The following is a 20754-nucleotide window of genomic DNA, read 5'->3' on the forward strand; positions in this document are numbered from 1 at the left end:
AAGAATCTCCCCTCCCACCGCCCTCTCCACAATGGTAGCTGTCGCCCCCCTGTGTCGATATGGAAATACTGCAAGGCCAAGTTGCCCATCAGCTTCTGGACCTTAAAATTCTCTCTTGCCTCTGCAGGGATATGGGGACTCAACCTCTGCTTCTCCTGAAGCCCAGCACAGGCCAAGCCTCAGGGCCAGTGTGCCCACTCACACCCTCCTCTGCTTGGGGGGATGACTGGTGAATTCTGGAGAGGCTCCTGGAAGCCGAGGAGAGCAGGTCTGACTCTCTCTCCCCTCCCTCCCACTGCCCAGGGCCTAGGCTTTCTGTGACTAGGGCCACTCAGTCCTTCCTCTGTCCTTGCCTGGGAGGACACCCACTCTCCTTTCTCCTCTGCCAGCTGGGCAGCTCTGTATCCTGAGATTTGACCTTTTGGGGCGATGGCAGGAGAGAAAATGACAAGAGTCGCCCGTCCCTTCCCCCGACCTGTAAGCCAGAGAGACTGCGGTGGACGTGGGGCAGTGGAAATAAACTGTGTGGGCCCTCTCCTGTTCCCAGCCTCTGCTGGAGCCACAATGACACACAACGTTGCATGGCGGGTGGGCAGAAGGGGGTGAACTAATGCACAGCTCAGCCACTGGGGACCCTTTTTTTTCTCAAGCCAGGGACTCTGGCTGGCACCTGCTGCTCTGGGCACCGGGGCCACCCCCGGCATCAGCCCGAGTAAGACAAACAACTCAAAGAGGCTCCTTTGCTCCCAGACATCCTGGTGCCACAGACGGGGGTTCTCACCTCTGCACACGGCATCCCTCAACACGTGCCTCCCCAACCACTGCAAAGCCAGCCCAACTCTGGCTCAGGCAGCCCGACAGACACCCTCTCCCAGTCTAGACTTCCAGAACATGCTCACCGGGGGCCAATCACCTCTGAATGGGACCTATTGTCTCAAACTTGTTCCACAGGTGCGTTTCCTGCCCTCTGGGAATGGATGACCTTGGCAGAGCCAATGCTCAGGCTCCCAGGGGCTCTGCAGGCCCAGGCCCCTTACGTCTAGGTGTGGGAAGTGCCAGGTAATTTCTGATGCCCCTGGGGTGCAAAACCAGTTAATCCACAAGCTGCGTGACCTGCCCAGGGTCAGGCTGCTGGGACCAGGCCAGAGGATAAGTGAGTCCTCTCTCCAAGCGGGCCCTGGAAGGGCAGGAGGAGACAGTTTCCCTCTCACTCACTGACCACCCCTTCGGCCAGCAGGATCTGAAGGGCGAAGACACAGCAAAGCCCACACGCCCTGGGATTAGGGCAGGGTCTACGCCTCCTCTTCCGGGAGGGGCTGAGGGTTCCCAGCACGGACCCACAAGGTGGGATGGAGCTTGGGAGGACCATGGCCTCGCTTTTTGTCTTACTGCGCCGAAAGAGAAGGGATTCTTACCGCTCCCCAGATTTCAAGAGGGTGAAGCCAGTTGTGGGGGTCTGAGATGGGCTTTAAGGAAAACCTCTTTAAGGAAGATGCAAAAGAGACTGCCATGCAGAGGCTGTTGTACCTGACCGGATCAGGGATGAGGAACACGCGGCCCAGGCACCACCACTACCCCTCCCAAGCCCACAGCAGAGTGCCGATTATAGAACTCAACCAGTGAGCCAAAATCCGAATGCAGAATTCCCAGCCCAACATTAGCAGTCACCAGCAATCTGTTATCCCCGGTCCTCCCTTCCAGCCACTGACAATTCATTTCTCAGGTCCCTCAGCCCCAAGCTCTAAGGTGTGTATGGGTTGGGAGGGGAAAAGGATGGGGTGAATGGAGAGGGCGGAAGCCCAGTGAGAAGCACAAGAGTCTGGTTAAGGATGAGCAGGAAGCCTATGGAAAAGGCGGGGGCGCTGGCTTCAGCTGGGGCACTGGAGACTTTTACCTGAGACTGGCAGCCAGTGAAGGTGGCTAGACCAAATAAAAAACGTTAAAGGGGCAGTGCCCAAGGCACGTGCACTCTTCCAAACGTCTGCCCCCTCCTTGAATCAGAGCAAGGGGTGGGGGTCAGCCCCAGTGGGCATGTGATTCTCGAAAGTTTCCAGCACCATGAGGGAGGTCTTTGCCTCCAACTGCCCTCTCCCTGACTCTACTGGGTTTTCCAAATACATTCATTTCTGAACGTCCCACTGCCCCAGCACAGTGCTACGACGCAGAAACACTCCTCACATGCTTCCGGAGGTGCTGTTTGATTTTCTTCTTATTAAGCAGCCTATCAGATCACTTACCGTCCTCAGAGTGACGTAATACTGTGGGTCTCAAACTTCGTAGCACATTAGAAACACTTGGGAAGCTTTCAAAAAACACCCAGGCCCAACCTCCAGACCTGATGAGTCAGGCGTGCTAAGGATAAGATCTAGGAATCTGAATTTCCTAAAGCTCCCTGGGTCACTGTGATGTTTTGTTCAGGAACCTGGTATAGAGAAAGGGTTCTGGACTAGAGTTACAACTCTGTCTCTGCTATGTGACTCTGGGCAAACTACTTATCTCTCTGAGCCTGTGTTCTCCCTCACCTATAAAAATGGGAAAATAACACCTGTTCTGCTTATTTTAGAGAATTAAGTAAAGGTATTTGTTGGTTCTCTTGCTTCTTGGGTCTTCCTCCTGAATGCGCCTGAGGTTTATCTCTACATGCACAAACCTGTACCCTTGAGAAGGGGCACAGCCACAGGTCACAAGAGCTCAACGCTTGGTACCCTGTGGGCAGGGACAGGAAGCCTCTGGTGGAGCCCCTCCCTCCCCCTCCGGAGCCAGCAAACACTGAAGGCTACATCCTGCAGAGCTGGGTGTAAACTGCTCCATCTTGTAGGGCTGTGGGTGACAAAACAGAGGTACTAGAAGCCTCGCTCCCTCCCCCTTTATATGACATTGAAGCTTGTGTGGCTTCCCAAGAGCCCATGGAGCTCCATCTGCCAGTGTGAGAATCCTGATCTCTGGGTGTGCTTGGTGACACAGATACAAAGAACAGGGCCCCAGACAGGGTAAGGCTAGCAGAGGGCATAGGTCAGCATTACAGGGCCACCAACCTGCACGACAGGAGAAAACCGTCCACGTTATTGGTGGGTAAAGTCTACCCCGGGAAGGATCAGGGCAAAGCTCGGAGCGGGGGTTGTGCTGAATGCCTAGAAGCCTGGGCAACCAAAGAAAAGTGAGAGGGAGGCCTTGGGCAGGCTCCAAGTGATCAGAGTCCAGCCTGAGCTGGTTCTGGGGTCCCTAGTTAATTGGCTGCAAGCTCCTGGGCCACTGGAGAAGGGCAGGAATCAGTCGAGAAAAAGCCCAGGGAGCCAGGTGGGATACTCATGGGGTTCCACCTTCCCTCACCTTTCACCGGGGCTGCATGGCAGGGGAGCGGATCCCAGCCAGCACAGATACACATGCCATCATGAGCTGCCTGCATTCCATCTTTGCACACCCTCTCCCAGCCCCTCACCAGAGTCCTGGTCAAAGCCCTGTCCCAGGCTCTGCTGATGACATTTGGCGTGCTGGTGGAGGGGGCAGGCTGCGGGCTGAACAGCCAGCACAGATGCCAGACTGCAGCCCACCCCATCCCTTTCCCAGCAAGGGCTGGAAGGCGGTAGGGGGAGAGACGCCTACTGCCTAGCAGAGGTAGAGGCTGGGGTCTCTCCACTCACTAAGAGCAATAGAGAACAGGTGGCCGGGCACCCCCAATCCCAAGGAGAGGCTTAAAGTGAAGAGCAATTAGCTCAGTGACCAGTGCTCGGGGGCAGCCATGTGTTGTGATAGTAGCAACAGAGGCCATGTTCTGCAGATGTCATGTAGTGACGGTAGGCAAACGACCCCACCGAGGCCCGGGGGGAGGAGGCTGGTGGCGGGACCCCTCCACCTCACTGTGGCCCCCTGGTCCTCAGTGCCAAGAAGGGGTGAGGGACCAGTCATGGGGGCTCTACCCGCTGGTGCCAAGGGGTTCAGGTGCTTCTCTCTCCCTGTAGGCAGGCTGGAAGCTGACCCTGCCTCGGTACCACAGAGGCACGCGAAGCTGTTGGTGCCCTGGGACTGACCTCCATTCGCGGCCAGTGCCGGGACGGTGAGGGATGACCCGACGCGGAGACAACCCAAGACAGCCCGTACCGCCGGTGCCCGGGGGAGAGCTCCACTCGGGGTCAGTCCCGAGACAGCCGAGGGACGCCTTGCCGGTGCCAGGCGCCGCATCCGCCCGCTGCCGCCGTGCCCACCCCGCCGCCGCCGCCGCCGCGCTCACCTGTGCCCGAAGAGCCGCAGCCCTGGGAAGCGCCGCTTGTTGAGGCGCCGTGGCGCCTTGTCCGGCTCGGGATCCGCGTCGCGCTCGGAGCCGCTGGACGAGGCGGAGGCCGACTCGGAGTCGCTGCTCCGGGCCTCGGGGCTGCCGTCCCGCGGCTCCATCCGGCCCTAGCCCCGGCCGGCGGCGGGCCCGCGGGAGACGCCCATGCCGGGCCGGCGGCCGGGGCTCAGCACGCCGGCTCCGCGCCGCCTGCCGCGGCCATGGCGCGCCTTCGCTCCGCCCGCCCCGCGCCGCGCGCCCCCGCTCCCCACGCCCAGGTGCCCGGGAAGCGGCCGCCGCCGCTCCAGGAAGTGCCGCCAGCCGCGGCCGCAGGACCCCGCATAGCTGGCCGGGCCGCTGCCTGCCCGCCGCCGAACACGCCCCCTCGGCTGCGCGGCGGCACCGGCTTGCGGCGCCCTCTGCCGGCCACCGGCCGCGTCGCAACCGGTCTCGGCGGCCCGGTGGGGGGCGGGCCCGGGAAGGGGCGGGGACACGGAGGCCCCGCCTCCTCACCCCCAGGCTGGTCCGCCTGGATCCCACAATATCTCCTCCGGCCTGACACACCCGCACTGAGCACACCCAGACACGCACAATCTTTTCCTCCCCGTAGCCCCTCCCCGAAGAACCTACACACTCACAAGTGAACACTCGCGAGGGCAGCTGTCACCGCCTCCCCTCCCACAGCCACACAGGTATAGACACCTCTCTTGCACTCCCTGTACCCACTCACAACCACTTATACGGCCTCCACACTTACACGCTTGGCTCTCCCAGGTCACATCCACAGAAGCAGAAGTCACACAGTGCTCCCCATACACAGAACGAACATGCCTCTCACACGCGCTTAGGCTCACTCATTACTTAACGCTAACACTTCCCACCCCAGCCTCTCACACTCAGATATATATATCAAGGACCAAAGTCACTTTGTGACCCTGACACACACCAACAAAGAACATACGCTTTCTCATACAAGTTACTGTCTCCTCAGCTATCCACAGTTGTTTCTAGCCCTTTCGCACACTCCTAACAGTGTTCTCCCAACACAGTACCCGGTGGATTCTGTAGACCTCTTACACTAGAGGAGTCCCCTGCACAGCTCTTACACACTCATACATACATACACACAAGGACCACACTCTCATTCACCGACATGTACACCCACAGAGAACATACACATCTTTCTCCTACTCACAAAACCCCCCTAGGACAACAGTTACAACGTGGCCACATCACTCACCCCAAAATATACCTTGCAGACACACCCCCAAAGGCAGCAGAGGCTGCCCCCCTCTAGAGAGGAGGAAAGCATTTGGAGCCAGAGCGGTCAACTGGGGTGGCACAGCCAGCACACGTGCTTGGGAATCAACAGCTGGGGCAGCTTGCGACAGTCCCCGCAGGGCTGACGAGGGGAGGCCAGCACCCCGATGCCCTCATCAGTTGCCCGCTGTTTCTGTTAGCACTCCCTTGTGCAAAGCCACATCCTGTGTCACCTTCACTTTCGCCCTTTCCCCTGGCAGCCCATTTTCCAGCCTTAGCCGAGCATATAACCAATGCTCGGGGCAAACCCGTGATTTTGAGAAACAGCCAGTGCCCAGAAGCCCAGAACCTTCCTCCAGCGTCCTTCAAGGTCCCTGGAGGCCTGGAGAAGATCTGGCCAGGGAAGTGGGGCACCAGCCCTCCAGCCAGCCCTGGTGCCGGGCGGCCAGGAAGAGGACAGTGAAATCCCCCAGTGCGTCTGACACCGTCCTCCTGAGGTGGACGTCCCTCTGAGGACCTTTCCCAATGGTTCTGACACCAAGCTCTGGGGGAGGAGACTGGAGGCAGCTGAACACCCCCTGATTGCAGACAGCCTTGCAACACCCAACACCACATTCCTGTGGGGGCTGTGCTTCCCAGACCCCCCTGTTTTTAGCTCGCTCAACTCTTAGCCTCCTGCCACACTGCCTCCCAGCAGCTCAAACATCAGAATTGCCCTCACTCTGTCAAGAGCCCCTTTGCCCTTTGCTAAGCCTCTGCAGAGCTGCTGAACAGGTCGGTAACCTCACTTTTGCTACCCACCCCCCCACCCCCCCGCCACAGAGAAAGGACTCAGAAAGGGCCAGACATTCCTCTGCCCATTCCCAGGCCACCTCAAGTACCTACTGTGTCTGGGGGGCCTCGGCTGGGATCTGTGGCACGTCCCAGGAGCGGTAGCGCCACATCTGCCTCAGTGCCCCTGGCCGTTCCCCTTCTTCTGTCCCCAGCTCCTCCGCGGGGCCCAGAGCTGTGGCCTCATCGCAGCCTCCCCCGGTTATGTGGCCAGCCCCCAGTATGCTCATCCTGCCCGGCGACTCTCTTCCTCTTTCGGCACTTCCTGACCAGGGGGGGGGGGGGGCCCTGCGAGAGGCCGGCTGGCTGCCCCAGGAAAGAACCATAGGCCTTGGAGGCGCCTTCCGCTGGCTGGGGCAGGAGAATGGCTGGGAAGAGAGGCTGCCTTGGAGGGCAAGAGGCAGGCAGGTGAGGACAAGCCCAGCCCAGCAGCCAGGAGACAGCAGGAGTCAGAGGCCGCCACTCAGCCACCAGGCTTGCCTGGGCTGGAACCCGAACCTCAGCTCAGTCTGGCCTTCCTCTCCGTTCAGCCTCTCCGATCTTCACCATCCGGTCCTGCTATAAGGTCTCTGAATCACAGCTATGAGGGTACATGGCGGGTGGTGCCTACACACCTCTCTCTCCTTAACACCTCTGTGAGCATCAACCAGGGATGGGCACACGGGACAGCGGGGGAGTGAAAAAAGTAACCAGAACGGAGCCAGAGATGCGGGCTCATGTCCTGTTTCTGTCATTTACTGGATCAGGTCAGAGAGGGCTACTGCTCTGAGTGACCTGAAATCCTTTCTGGAATAAGGTAGATATGATATAAACAGAAAAACTGATGAACATCTATCAGGGAGCTTTTCTGGGCCTCAGTGTTCTCATCTGTAAAATGGAAGAGGGGGGCCATAGTAATAACTGGGCTCATGGAGTTTGGTGAGGATTAAATAAGAGGGGAAAGGGTTCGCAGATTAATTCATTCAATAAACATTTACTGAGGATCTTCTATGCATCACGCACTATATTGGACTATAGCAGTGAGCAAGGAAACAGGGCTCTAACCTCACAGAGCTTAGATGGAAGACATGTAGGAAACTAATAATACATGAAGTAATGTTGGGTGTGCTATAGAGAAAAAAGAAGTCAAAGTGAAGGGGAAAGAATTTGATGAGGAAAGAGTTTGATCTCCTACTTAGGTAGGAAAGGGGGGAAGGCCTCTTTGAGGAGGTGACATCTGAGAACAGATCTAAATGAATCGAAAGAGCAGACAACGTATCTGGGAAAGCAGCATTCTAGGTAGAAGGAAGAGAAACAGCAAAGGCCCAGAGCAAGGAATGTACCTGATGTGTCTGAAGGAGTGCAACTAGCTGGACTTTCAGGCCACCATGAAGATTTAGTAAATAAATAGTAAGGCATACACTTACTTTTCTATTGTTTTTTTTTTTTTTTTTATTTCTAGGAGAGAGAGAGAGAGACAGTGTGAGCAGGGGAGGGTCAGAGAGAGAGGGAGACGCAGACTCTGAAACAGGCTCCAGGCTCTGAGCTGGCAGTCAGCACAGAGCCCGACGCGGGGCTCGAACCCACGAACCGCGATATCATGACCTAAGCGAAAGTCGGTCGCTTAACCGACTAAGCCACCCAGGCACCCCTACTTTTCTATTGTTAAAGTTGGTTCTGGGGTGGAAATCGTCCCTTCCTCAAGCACTATTGAATCACACTGTTCTATCACACTCTTTAATCACACTGTTCTTGAGCTTTCTATGTGTTTGCTACCCCAGAAAGTCTGTACATTTCTCGAGGACACAAAGGATGTCAGTTCAGTTCACTTCAACCAACATTTACGCTACAGAACTTACAGACGCAGGAATGCACACAATGCCATCCCAGCCCTTGGAAACTTCCATCTGGTGCTGTAGTGACCTTTGTGTCCCTCATGACTGGAGCATATTTCTCAATAAATATTTATTTAATAAATCATGCCGTATCATGAATAATTAATACCCAGTAATGATAAAACAGTAGCTAATATTTCTTGGACCTTTCTGTGCCAGAAACCTCTGAACCCTTGTAATGACCTCATGCTGTTAAATTCCTCCTTTTACAGATGGGGAAACCGAGGCACAGAGCTACCAAGCTCATCTGTCCAAGGTCACCCAGCTGGTTAAGTGGTAGAATTAAGAATCCCAACCCAGAGTCTGTATCCTTCAATAAGACATCCCATTGCCTCTCTGGGGTTGAGACATAGCCGGGTGATTACTCTGAGGCTTGGCGCCCCGTTTTCCAGCAGCTCTCCCTCGAAACCATCATCTCTGAATCCCTCCAGGCAGGTCCTGTATGCTGCGGGTGCACCAGGGACTCTGCCGGCCAGGTCAAGGCCTGTTCAGGGCCATGTCGTGTCCTCCTCTCCCAGGGATTTTGCAAGTAGCTCGAGCAGTTAAACAGAGGAAATGGGGCTGGGCTTGTTTTTAGTCTAAGGCTTCTGGCAGACCTGGAACAGCAGAGAGCAGGAAATGTGACTCTTGAGGGGAAGCAGGACAGGCTGGAGGCTCTGAGAGGCAGAGCAATCCTGACTGCGAGACGAGGATCCCCTTGGACTGTGCTTCTCCCAAGCCGCCAATACATTCCAGGTGGGCTGCAGAGGGCGAGGCTAGAAGGGAAAGGTGCACAGTGCTGGGGAGGATGCCCTTGGCAGTTCATAGGACAGCACGTGCCAGCACTGGGGAGCTGGGGACCCCTCAGAATCCACCCAGATACACACAGGAAGAGGAATCTGGGTAAGAAAATTATTCTGGGCTTTGTCAAGGCCCCAGAGGGTGAGGTGTTCTACTTTCAGTGGCCTGGATGAGCAACTGGGAGCTGGGGAAAAGAAATGTACCAGGGCACGAAATGCTGAACCCACGATCTGGACAGCTTCTGCTCTCAAAACCAGCCAAGCCAGCCTCCTTGGCCTGACCTTCAAGGCTCCTTTTGCTCTGGCTCCTTTCTTTTTTGCCTCTTTGTCCAGGCTTTCCCTGTGGAGATTTTCTCTCAGCTCACACCACGCTGGTGCCTGCCTCACAGTAGGTGCTCAATAAACATTGCTTCCCTCTTTTTTTCACACTTCTTTTAACAGGCCACCCTCACCCTTGCCAATCCATTCTGCCTATGGTGCTCTCCTTGCCCTGTCTGCCTGTAACGCTTGACCAGTCAAAATCTCCATCCTTCAAAAACCCAAGCCCAAGAAGCAAAAGTGAGAAGGGAAAAAGAGTCCCAGACACAGAATCCACTCGTTCAAGCTTCAGCCCTTGCTGTGTGGCTCTGGGTGAGTTACTTAACATCTCTGGGTTGGACCAGATGATTTCTAAAATCTTGTCTACTCTGATTCATTTGAATCTCCTTCCCAACCTCCAGGTTTTTACTTATTCATTCATATGACAAATATTTTATAAACACCCAAGTCTCGAATGCTGCCCCAGAGCCAGCATTCCCACCTCACTGATTTATCTCTGACACTCACTTCTGTTCCCAAGAATATTCCTATATCATGTGACCTTGTATGCACATTAGTCTTGTCTCCTTGCAAAATTCTTGAACCCTGTGCTGCTTCTAGGTAGGCGCTGGGTGCATGGTATGTATGCTCAGTAATTTCCCGTGGAAGTGGAGGTGAGCTGAATAAAGGTGCCCAACAGACTGAGCAGAGGGAGGGAGACTGGCTTCCTGTTTGCACTAGTGGCTGGGGTGAGGCATGGGGAAGTTTTTGAATCAAAGTCCCTCCTCAGCAGCTAAGCCTATTGTCCAGGCACCTGTTGAAGGAGCAACCCAGAGCCCAAGATACCTGCTGATCGCTGGCCTCTGCCCCCACGAAGGAGACTGATGTATCTGAGTGGGGCTGCAGGTTCCCGCTGGCTAGTGACAGATGGAACTTTGATTAGACCCCTTCTGGGCAGCCTCATTAAAGTGGTGTGCGGGAAGAAATTGGGAGGAGAGGCTGGAATCCTATCCCCCTGGGGCAAGAGAGCTGTAGGTATAGATAGTACTGGCTGCTCTGCAGTCAAGGGGGGCGGTCCCTGAAACCACAATGTCTAATGGTCCTTTGGCACCCCCAGGTGCCCAGGCTGGGGGTGAGAGGAGCCTGGGCAGTTCCTCCATTATTCTGGGTCGGCTGGATCTGACCTAAGGAGCTCCCTCCCATCCTTACTGTAGCCAAGTCCCCACGGCAGATTCAGCAGATATTCTGCCCTTCAAGCCTCCTACCCCCATCTACGGGGTTGTAAGCCCTGGTTGCAGAAGCACCCTTCAGCCTTCATGCCTCCAGCCCCATCACCCCTCCTAGAGATAGGTGCACGGAGAGCCAAAAGAAAAAAGTCCTGAAGATGTAAACCCAGCCTGACAGAGTAAAAAGGGCTTTGGAGTGAACTGTCCAGTAGCCCTCAAGCCCCCACCTACTCCATGAATCCTGCTTAGTCTTCCTTCTGCAAATACCTCTAGGCCAAGAACACTGGTCAAGCACAGTAGAGCTCATCAGAAGCCAAATCTATTCCTCATGCCTTCCCTACCCACTTCGTATATCCTTGAAGAGAAGTCTTTGCTAACCCTTGTCCTCGGGACCTGGACCTTGCGGGGGCCTCTCTGAATGCTCTGTCCTGAAACTATGCCAGTGGAAGCAAAAATGAGACTCCAACCCAGGCGTCCTGATGCCTGGCCCTTGGGCTACATGTTCAGCAGCGCACCAGGGAAGCACCGGCTCAAATGGCTGTGCTCGAACTGGTCCTCCTAGCTTCCGTCCAAAATGCCCAAATGGCGTGTGCTACCCTGGTGCAGGAGTGGGGGGCATGCATTGCTGGGGGGTATGTCTCAAACGCGATGTGCCAAAACAGGGCTGGAGAAGCCCCTCTCTCTGGCATCCTAATCCCTTCACTGTTCCTGGCCCCACCTCTGGGCACTGAGGGGAGGAAGGATCTCCAGGCTGGGCCTGGTCTCTGCCCTTCCCAAAGGAAGGAAAATGGATAGACTCTCTGCCTCCAGTTTCCACCGTCAGCGGACCCCTCCTCCAGCTCCGGCTCAGCTCTCTGCCCCCGGTTTTTGCATTTTTAATTCAGGACAGAATGTGATCTCTTGCAGCTCCTTGCTTTATCCTGTTGCTATTTAAATTACAAATCGGCCCCATCTCCCCTGTCACTCTTGGGTTATTTTTAGCTGCTGGTAAATAGCAGCAGGGAGAGTTGGATCAGGTGCCCCTCCCTCGAGGAGCTGTGTACCCGCAGCCCATGCCCACAGGAGGGGCACCCTTCCCTGCCAGTTGGCACCCCCCGGTTGCTTCACCAGAACCCTCCTTTGGAGATGGAAGGGGGGGGGGCTGTCGTCTGGGACAGGCACTCGTGCTCAGCTCTTGCTTAGTGTCCGTTTAGACTCTGCCACTCCTATGTCTTGTTACCCATCCATCACTCAGGGCCACCCTCCTTCTGGGGCCTTCCTGGACACCTCCCTCCTCCGGAGGTCCAGATATAGAGGCCCAGAGGTCTTCTAACTTGTACATCCCTTATCTTCTTTAATCTTCCCAGCCATTCTCCTGTGTGGGTTTTATTGTTCCTGTTTTCCATATGAGGAAACAGGGTCAGAGGTAAAAGTGACTTGCCCAACTAGGAAGGGCCTGCCTGGAATTGGAATCCAGGTCTCGCTGACCCCAAAGACTGCACACGTGTGCACCGCAGTGCCTCTGTCAGTGCAATGCATGTGCCACTTTGCCCAATGTCCGGGTCGATTCTCAGTGCCCACCGTCCCTTCCCATCTAGCTATTGGATCAGGGATCGGCAACCCATGGCCAATGGGCCATATCCGGCCTGCTGCCTGGTTTTGGATGGCTGTGAGCTAAGAATGGTTTTCACAATTTTAAATGGTTGGAAAAAAGCAAAAGAATAATATTTGTGACAGTGGAAATGATATGAAATTTAAAGTTCAGTGTCTATAAATAAAGTCTCGCTGGAATGCAGCCACACTCGTTCATTTTCATGTTGTCTGTGGCCACTTTTGTGCTACAGTGGCGGGGCAGAGTGACGGAGACTGTGTGGCTTGCAAAGCCTGAGATATTTACTGTGTGGCCTTGTACCAAATCATACTTTTGGCGAAGGAGAGGACCGGGCCCCACACCTCCATCTCATACAGTACCTGGCCCTGGGCCAGAACTGTAGACAGAGGTACTGGTCTTCCTTCAAGGTCCTGTTGGGGCCACAAGAGCGCCCGGCACAGGGGAGCCACCTGCCAGCCACACCCCCATGATTCGACTCACATGTTACCTCTCTTCTTCAGCTTCTTCACAGGTTTCTAACCCTGCTTCACCACCAAAATCACCTGAGAGGGGCTTTTAAAGTTGGGATGTTCAGGCCCAACCCCAGACTACCTGTAGCAGGGTCTGCAGGGATGGGGCTTTAGAGATGATTTAAAAGATCCTCAGGTGGTCTGGTTTGGGAACCATTGGGCTTAGCTCCAGAGGTCCAAGCTCTGCATCTTCTGACCCTTTCAGACCAAAGCCAAGTCGCTTGTACCACCCCCTCTGGCTTTTCCCAGGCTGGAGGCTGCCTTCCAGTGGTCTCGTGAGCCCAACCCTGAGTGTTTAGGGCTTTCTCAAGTATATTGGAGATGCTTTTCCTCAAGCCCAGATGTAGATGGAAGCCATTCCCTCACTTCCCTTGCCCATTAAGAGTTACTACTGGCACAGACCTGCCATCTCTCCATCACTTAAAGCAGCTGCCGGGGCTGTGGGAACCTTTTTCCCAGAAGCCATCACATCCCTAAAAGCTTCTAGCGTCCTGCTGAAAGCCCGGGCCTCACTCACGTCAGAGACAGCCCGGCCCCAATCCTTCTTCCTCTTCCACCCCTCGCCCTGCTGATTTCTTTTGCCCCCGCATTTCTGTCTAAAAGCCTTTTCTCTCTGTGAAGGGCTTTCAACTGCTTTTCTTAGCAACTCCTCACAGCAGGGTGGGAGGCTTATCTGCGAGCCAGAGCCGCATGGAACTCCAGCAGGCGGAGGATGTGGAAAAGGCCACTGTGGGCCTGAGCTCTGGCCAGCCCCCAACAACCTGTACAGGGAAGTCATCAGGCCACGCAGAACTGCAGCCACACGGTAGGGTTAGCCAGAAACACAGCTCGTTCCACTGGGGTCCCCTTGAGTTGGGGGCTTGAGGAAAAGTATCTCCCATATATTTGAGAAAGCCCTAACCACTCAGGGTTGGGCTCAGGGGACCGTTGCAGGGCAGCCTCCAGCCTGGGAAAAGCCAGAGGGGTATAGAGGACATGCGCTTTTCCAGACCTTCGTCTGCCCTCTCCCCAGGGGGCTCTTCTTGTCTTGATGCCTTGTGCTGCTCTGGTCCTAAGACTGGGCTCCTGGCCTTACTTCAGGATGTAAGGAGGTGCCTTGCGTGATCTGCCCAGCGGTGGCAACTGGAGGCCACCTGGGCTGTCTCCTGTAGCCCTCACATAGGTGGCCTGGAGGTTTCCTGATCCCTTTACAGCCAGAGGGGAACCATAGTTGGTGGCCCTGCGTCCTTCATGACTAGAGGCCCCAAGTTTGGGCTGTGGAGGGGTCTCCATTCAGGTACCACCCTGGGGGAACCCAAACTTTGCCAACTGCTTCTGTGGGGAGGTGGGGGGGGGCACGCACACATATCTTCCATCTCAGTCCTTTCATTATTCTCTGCTTCCAATTCTCTAAGCCTCAACCCCATTTTGGCCTCCTTTCCAGCTTCAGATGCTGTTCATCCCTGCCCCAGAGCCAAGGAAAATCTTGGGGTCATCCCCTTATGTTACAGATGAAGAACTGAGTTCAGAGACAGAGGGATTGTCTAGCTCATGGACATACAGCAAGTCACTGGCAGAAGTGAGATATAAGCTAGGCGTCTGGATCCCAGACTAATCTTTCTTCCAGGATTCTATATTTTATGCTCCATTCCCGATCAGTCCCTGGTACTCTCTCCTCCCCCAGGGGACTTTCAGGGTCTCTTCTATCTGCAACCAGAAGGCAGGGGAGAGACGATGCCCTTCTCTCAGCCTGGTGTTCTGGAAGAACTGGAAGTGGAGCCCTGCTTCCTTTCATACCCCAGAAAGTGAAGGTAGAGCCCATGTGAACCCAACTTACTTCCTATTTATTCTGAAGCATCTCCCTTCATTCTGGTGAAGTTTCCTCCCCTTCTCTCCCATCCTCCCTCAAGTGATGGACTAATGGTCTCATAACCTATTCAAGCTCTTCAAGCTCCCAGGGCTGGGCCAGTTTTAGGAAACACCTTCCCAAAAGCCTCAGGGAGAAGCTGGGCAGCTTCTCAAGTCCCTGGGTGTTAAACAGACAGGAAACTTGCCCTCTCTAACCAGGCTGATGGCTTCAAGGCCTGCAGATGCCTCAGTGTCCCCGCTGGACTCTCCAAAGGAGGCCACTCTGGTTTAGGGGGCATAGAGGGGCAGCAAGTCTAAGTTGAGGCTGTGGTCTGGGAGAGGAGGAGGAAGGGAAGGGCTGCCCTGGCCTTGCCTCCACTCACTCCTCACACCCCTCCTCTGGGTAACTTACCCACTCTTGTTTGATGGGCAGCTCTCTCTCACCCCACCCCAAGTCATAAACCTGGTCCCTGGGGTCCACTGCGGCTGATTCCTCCAGGAACCCCCACCCCCACCCCCAGGAGGCTGGGAATCTTTCACAGGCAGAAGACATTTTAGAAGATTCATGGAAAGTGCGAGTTTCAATCTGCCACTGTGGATGACATTAAGGGCTTGTTGGGGCAAAGGGCTCCAGGAGTGGATTCCTTCTTCCTCTCTAAGCAGGAGCGTCTCAGCCATGGTGGCAGGGAACACCTTAGTCACAAGCCAGTGCCTAGCACACAGTCAGCCCACAGGAAGTTCAGGTAAGACCTATTGACTGAGTAGAGGGCTCCTCTTTTCCCCAGAAGAAGGGCCAGGGGTCATCTGCTGGATATCCTCAGCAGATAGAGGTCTGTGAGGATCACGTCTTGGTTATTTCTCTCCTCAGCGCCCAGTACAGTGTCTGGTACACATTTGGCATCAGTAATTAATTCCATGTTGAATGAGTAGGGCGGTTCATCTAGAGAGGGGCTCCCAGAAGCGCCCCCTTCCCCCTGCACACGGAGGGCACAGACCCCCTCGGTAGTCATTTCTGAATCCCCAGGGCCTAGAGCAGCGCCAGGCTGGCAGCGGGTCCTCCATACACGTTGACTGAAAAGGGGGGTGGTCCCGAGCGTTGCGCTCCCCTCTGCTCCCCTTCACCTTACCTGTAGGACACCTGCTTGCGTAGGTGCATCTGGCGGAACCGCTCCTCCAGCGGGGGCCCAGCGGCCATGCCCCGGGGTCCCTCGGGCCACGGCTGCGAGACCTCGGCCTCCTCCCCTCGCCGGCAGCGCCGCCGCACCACCTCCTCCTCGGCTGCCCGGCCGCCGCCGGCCCCGTCCCCGCGGGGCCCTCCGCCGCCCGGCCCCTCGGCCATCCCGCGGCTCCTGCGGCCTTTCGGGCTTCCCCGCTAAAGTTCGGTCTCCCTTCCTCCGGGGCCCGGGGACGCGATGCGGGCAGGGAGGTGAGGGGGGGCACGGGGGGGGGGCCCGCACGTCCCTCCCGACACCGGGGCTCAGACGACGCGAGCGGCGATTTGCCGGGCGCCGCGCCTGGGGAAGGCCGGCGGGGATCTTCCCGCGCCCCCGGGGGGCCCTGGGCGGGCGTCAGGGCGCTGCGTCGTGCGCGCTGGGGCGCTCCCCGGACGGCCGGAGCCCGGGCTCGAGCCCGAGCCGAGGCGGCGAGCGCGCTCCTGCAGCCGCCGCCACTGCCGCGCACCGGAGTGTCACCTTAGAGACACTCGCCCGCCCGCGGGGTCCGGGGGGTAGAGCGGCGCCCCTCCCAGCCAGCCCCTCTCGGGGCGCGGAAGGAGCGATCCGGGTCCTGCCGGCGCTGGGCACGAACCCTGCCCCGGGCCGAGGCTGGGCTGGGGAGCCCGCCAGCGCCCACCCCTGCACCACCTCCAGGGTACCCTGCCGCTCGGCAGCTGCCAATCACCGCCCCGCGCGTCAATCAGCTGCCGTGAGGCCCCCTCCGCTCCCCCTCCCTCCCCCCCACGCAGTGTCCCGCGCTTTCCGGCGCGGGCATTCGCTGAAGCTGCGGGCAGGTGGGGTGTGGGGGGGGGGTCGGGGGCGGTGACATGAGCTGGCTTTAACCCTGTCGGCGCCACGGGAATTTAGAGACTCAAGTTGATTTGGGGAAGGGCGCAGGAAAGGGAACATGCTCTGGGATGCGTTATATTTGGGGGTGGGCCTGATTGTGGGTAACACTGTCCATAGGCCTAGAGCTCTTCTGGGCAGTGCAGGGAGAGAGACCTAGCGGAGGGTGGGGGTGGGATGGAGGGCTTCCTGACCCTGGGACCCGGTGGCCTCAAGGCTCACTGCCTTCTGGGACTTTATACCCCCTGAGGCACCCGGGCCAGGGTCTTCCAGAAGATTGAATCAGGAGAAGCTGATGGGGGGAAGGGGAAACCAATTCAGAAAGGAAGGACTAGAAGTCTCCTTGGAGTCCATCTTGGACCCCCCCCCCCTCTTCTCCCTCCAAATCCTGTAGTTCCCCCTTACACCCCCTCCTCTCGTCCCTGGGGTGTTTACCATCTGAATCTTACATCTGAGTGATGGTGGGACCCTGGTTAACTCCTCAGATCTAATGCCTCCTATTCACTGCCCCAGACTCATCTTTCTGAAGCTGGCCTTTGACCATAGCATTTACTCTCTCTCTGCAGTATTGAAGGTCTCCCTTTGCCTGTACTTTAGCCTGGCATTCAAGGTCTGCCTTGATCTTCCCACATCCTATGCTCCGATTCTATCTATTTCCTTCCACTCATCTGTGCTCCTTATTCTGGGAATTGGCATCAGGCCTGTACAGCATTGTTCATCTGAAATCTCTTGTTTTGTTTTGTTTTTTTAATGCTTTATTTATTTTTTGAGAAAGAGAGAGCATAAGTGGAGTAGGGGCAGCGAGAGAGGGAGACAGAGGATTTGAAGTGGGCTCTGCACTGATAGGCTGACAGCAGTGAGCCTGATGTGGGACTTAAGCTCATGAACTACGAGATCATAACCTGAGCTGAAGTCGGACACTCAACCAACTGAGCCACCCATGAACCCCTAAAATCTCCTCTTGTACTTCACCTTCTGGGGCTCCACTCAAACACTCACTCTTCCAGGAAGTCCTCCGGGGTGGTTCTAATTCAAAGACACTCTCCTTCCTCCCAGGCCCCTTTGCTCTCTGCACCTGTTGTCAGCAAGTCTGTGCCTTACCTTTTGCCACTGAATGTGAGCCCAGGGAGATGGGAGGGACCACACTCTCAGAGGTGGGGAGTGGGCTACAAAGGAGGGCAGCTGCTCAGTGTTCCGCCAACTCTCACCAGGCCTACAGTGGCTGTCCTCCTCTGTGCCTTTGGTCAGGTTGTTCCCATTGCCTGGAGTATGCCCTTGTCTCTAAAATCCTGTGCGTTAGTCGAGGCCATTCTCAAGTGTCGCGCCCCCCAAGAACCCCTCCCTGACACTCTGCTACAGAAGCCTCCGTCAGCTCTGTAACTATTTCCTGGGCCTCTCTCAGGGCACTCCCCTTCACACTCTAACAATAACTAACATTTCATTTGATTCTCACCACAATCCTGGGTGGTAGATATTATCACTTCCTCCATGTTACAGATGAGGACAGTGAGATGTCATTCAAGTGATTTATTTGCTCGAGACGGCTCAAGAGGTGAATCGTGGAGCCGGGATTTAAATCCATGTTTTTTAGCCCCAGATCTCATGCCCTTTCCCGCTCCTCCATGGTACCTGCCACACAGTAACAGCCCCATATTTGCCCGTTTTTATCATCTTCTACTCCCAAAGGGCAGGAGCAAAGGGCTGCCTCACCACCACCTCCCACCCCTCTCCTGGTCCGGCACTCCCATGTTAGATTCATTCCATGTTGGAATAAAAGGAATTGCATTAAACTTCCTTCCCCCTCCAAAGGTTATTTATTTATTTTGAGAGACAGAGAGAGAGCAAGCAGGGAGGGGGCAGAGAGAAGGAGAGAGAGAGAATCCCAAGCAGACACTGCCCTGTTAGGGCAGAGCCCCAGGACATGGGGCTCCATCTCACCAGCCTGTAAGCTCATGATGATCTGAGCTGAGAGAAGTAAAGAGTCGGACCCTTGGCCATCTGAGCCACCCAGGCGTCCCTGTATCAAACTTCTTGGCCACAGGGGAGCTTCCTCCCTAAATCCAAGTTCTAAGGAAGCCCAGTTGTTGGAAGGGGGTGGGCCAGGGTAATTGGGAGGGAGCCCCTCTACCTTCCCCCCCCCCCAAGTCCCCCAGTTTGCCCTTGGGATTGTTAATTTTGCAAGCAAACAGCCTGGTCCAGGGTAACCTCCTATACCATGAATTATGGTAGTTCTCTCTGGATTGACATTCCTTCACCAGCTGCCTAGCTGCTGGGTTTCCAGGTTGGTTTTTTTGTTCAGCTCTTTCCTGCAGAGCTCTCCCCACTCAATCCTTTTTAAACTGAAGCATCTCTCCTCTGTCCTCACACCTCTCCTACTTAGGACCAGATGCTGACTGTGTTATCATTTAGCTCTGACTCTGCTCACTTCCCAAGAATCCAAGGGAAGAAACGAAGGCCCTCTCCCCTGGCCAGTCTGGCCACCTTTTGCAGCCTCTCCCAGCTGCCGCTAGCTGTTCTGATCATCTCCAGCCCACTGCCTCTGCGCTCAGAAAATAATAGCTAATGCCTTTTAGAATGTTTACTGCATAGCTGACCTTGTGCTTACCCCTCACAGCGACTTTATGAGGGTGGTACTATTTGATGGATAAGGACATTGAAGCTTTGAGAGGTTAGGTAACTTGTTAAGGACACACCAGTGCAGGACAGACATCAGCACCTCTGCTCTTAACTGCCACTCTGATGACAGAGAAACTAAGCCTCCTTTGGAAGGGAGCTCCCAGCCTGTCTCCTTCAGGGACCCAAGGAGCACTGGTTACCTACACCCCAATTTGGCTAGATAGTTCCTGGGGACGTCCAGCCCTCCAAATGCGAACCTTGCCCTGGCCTACTCCAGCACCATGCATTGCCTGCAGCTTTTCTCCCTGCTTCTAGTGGTTTCATTTCCAGGTGTAACAAAGGGTTTGTTGTGGCAGTCTGCACAGGATGACTGGCACCGTGAAAGCCATCAGATGTGGGTGGAAGGCAAAGCTGGCTGACAGCAGTGTGAAGGTTACAGCTCCATCACCAGGGACACATGGGGGATGTGCCCCCCCCCCCCCTTAGGGGCAGAGACACACGACCCTGAAGAGGTGGTTGGTCAACAGGTGGCTTATGCAAGGGATTAACCCTGCATCCTTACATAGGCAGGAAAGACTGCCTCGGATGGGATGGACAGACATAGGGTGATCACAGATTACCTCACTTAGACCACTTCGCCAAACCCTGGGCTCTCTGGGTTAGTTGCTCCAGGAAGTCACAATGTCCTTGGACCCACTGCAAGAATAAAAAGCTGGGCTGGGTGGGAGGGCATCTAGAGGAGAGAGGAAGGGGCACTGGAGTGACAGATGGAGGGCTGGAGGGGCAGCATGAAACCAAACAGGCATGTGTTCATGCCAAACTTGGCCTCTTACTAGCTGCATGACCTTGGTCAAGTCATTTTACCTCTCTGAACCCCACTTTCTTAATCTGTGAACATACCCAAACTTTAGGATTATTTTTATTCCTAATTGGGACTCATAAAATGCTCAGTTCAATGCCTGGCAGACGGTCGCAGTCAACGATAGGAAAATGCTAGATCTCAAGCCCTTTGGTATCAGGAGCCGGGACTCGTGTGTGCTCCAATGTTAGCATGGTGCCTTGCACATAAGGGATACCCTGTACATATTTGTTAAATGAATGAATGAATAAATGATGAAGGGTCCCCCCCAAAAGTCAGCCTGTTTTCCCATTCCTCTGAGCTGCTATTTCAAACTTTCCCCTTTCCTCCCAATTCAACTCCCCATGCCAACCTCTCCATTGCCCCCTAGCTTCAAAGCCATGGGTGGGGGGAGTTGCCTCAGTTTCCTGTCTCCACACATTCTGCATCCTCAGAATGCCCTCCCTTTGTCCAGGCTTCTCTGGTCCAGAGCGGACCTCTCCATCCTACTCCTCATCCCTCTCATCTATCCTCTTCCCTCTCTGTTGGCTCTTTGTCTTCTAGAAATAACCACAGTCAGCTCTCTCCCATCTAAAAGACTTATTATACTGTACACTTGAAACTAAAATTATGCTGTATGTTAACTAACTGGACTTTTAACAAACAGTTAAAAAGGGGGCACCTGGTGGCTCAGTTTCTTGGGCATCTGACTCTTGATTTTGGCTAGGTCATCATCCCAGGGTCGTGGGATCGAGCCCTGCGTTGGGCTCTGCGCTGAG

At 55.4% G+C, this 20754-nt stretch overlaps 1 protein-coding gene across 4 annotated transcripts in view; it reads right to left on the reverse strand.

Moving 5' to 3' along the window:
* DGKZ (diacylglycerol kinase zeta) overlaps nt 1–15800 on the reverse strand; it is a 41667-nt gene extending 25867 nt beyond the window's left edge. The window contains exon 1 of one of the 4 annotated variants that reach the window (XM_039226928.1): nt 15589–15800. In XM_039226928.1, coding sequence (XP_039082859.1) covers nt 15589–15800 — 212 coding nt within the window. Of the gene's footprint in view, nt 1–4228; nt 4538–6412; nt 6716–15588 lie in introns of those variants that run through there. The other 3 variants (XM_039226931.1, XM_039226929.1, XM_039226930.1) reach the window with 3 other exon arrangements.
* Nucleotides 15801–20754: the final 4954 nt, after the last annotated feature.

The sequence above is a fragment of the Hyaena hyaena genome, unplaced genomic scaffold, assembly GCF_003009895.1.
Source record: "Hyaena hyaena isolate Hyena2069 unplaced genomic scaffold, ASM300989v1 scaffold_23, whole genome shotgun sequence".
Taxonomy (NCBI): domain Eukaryota; kingdom Metazoa; phylum Chordata; class Mammalia; order Carnivora; family Hyaenidae; genus Hyaena; species Hyaena hyaena.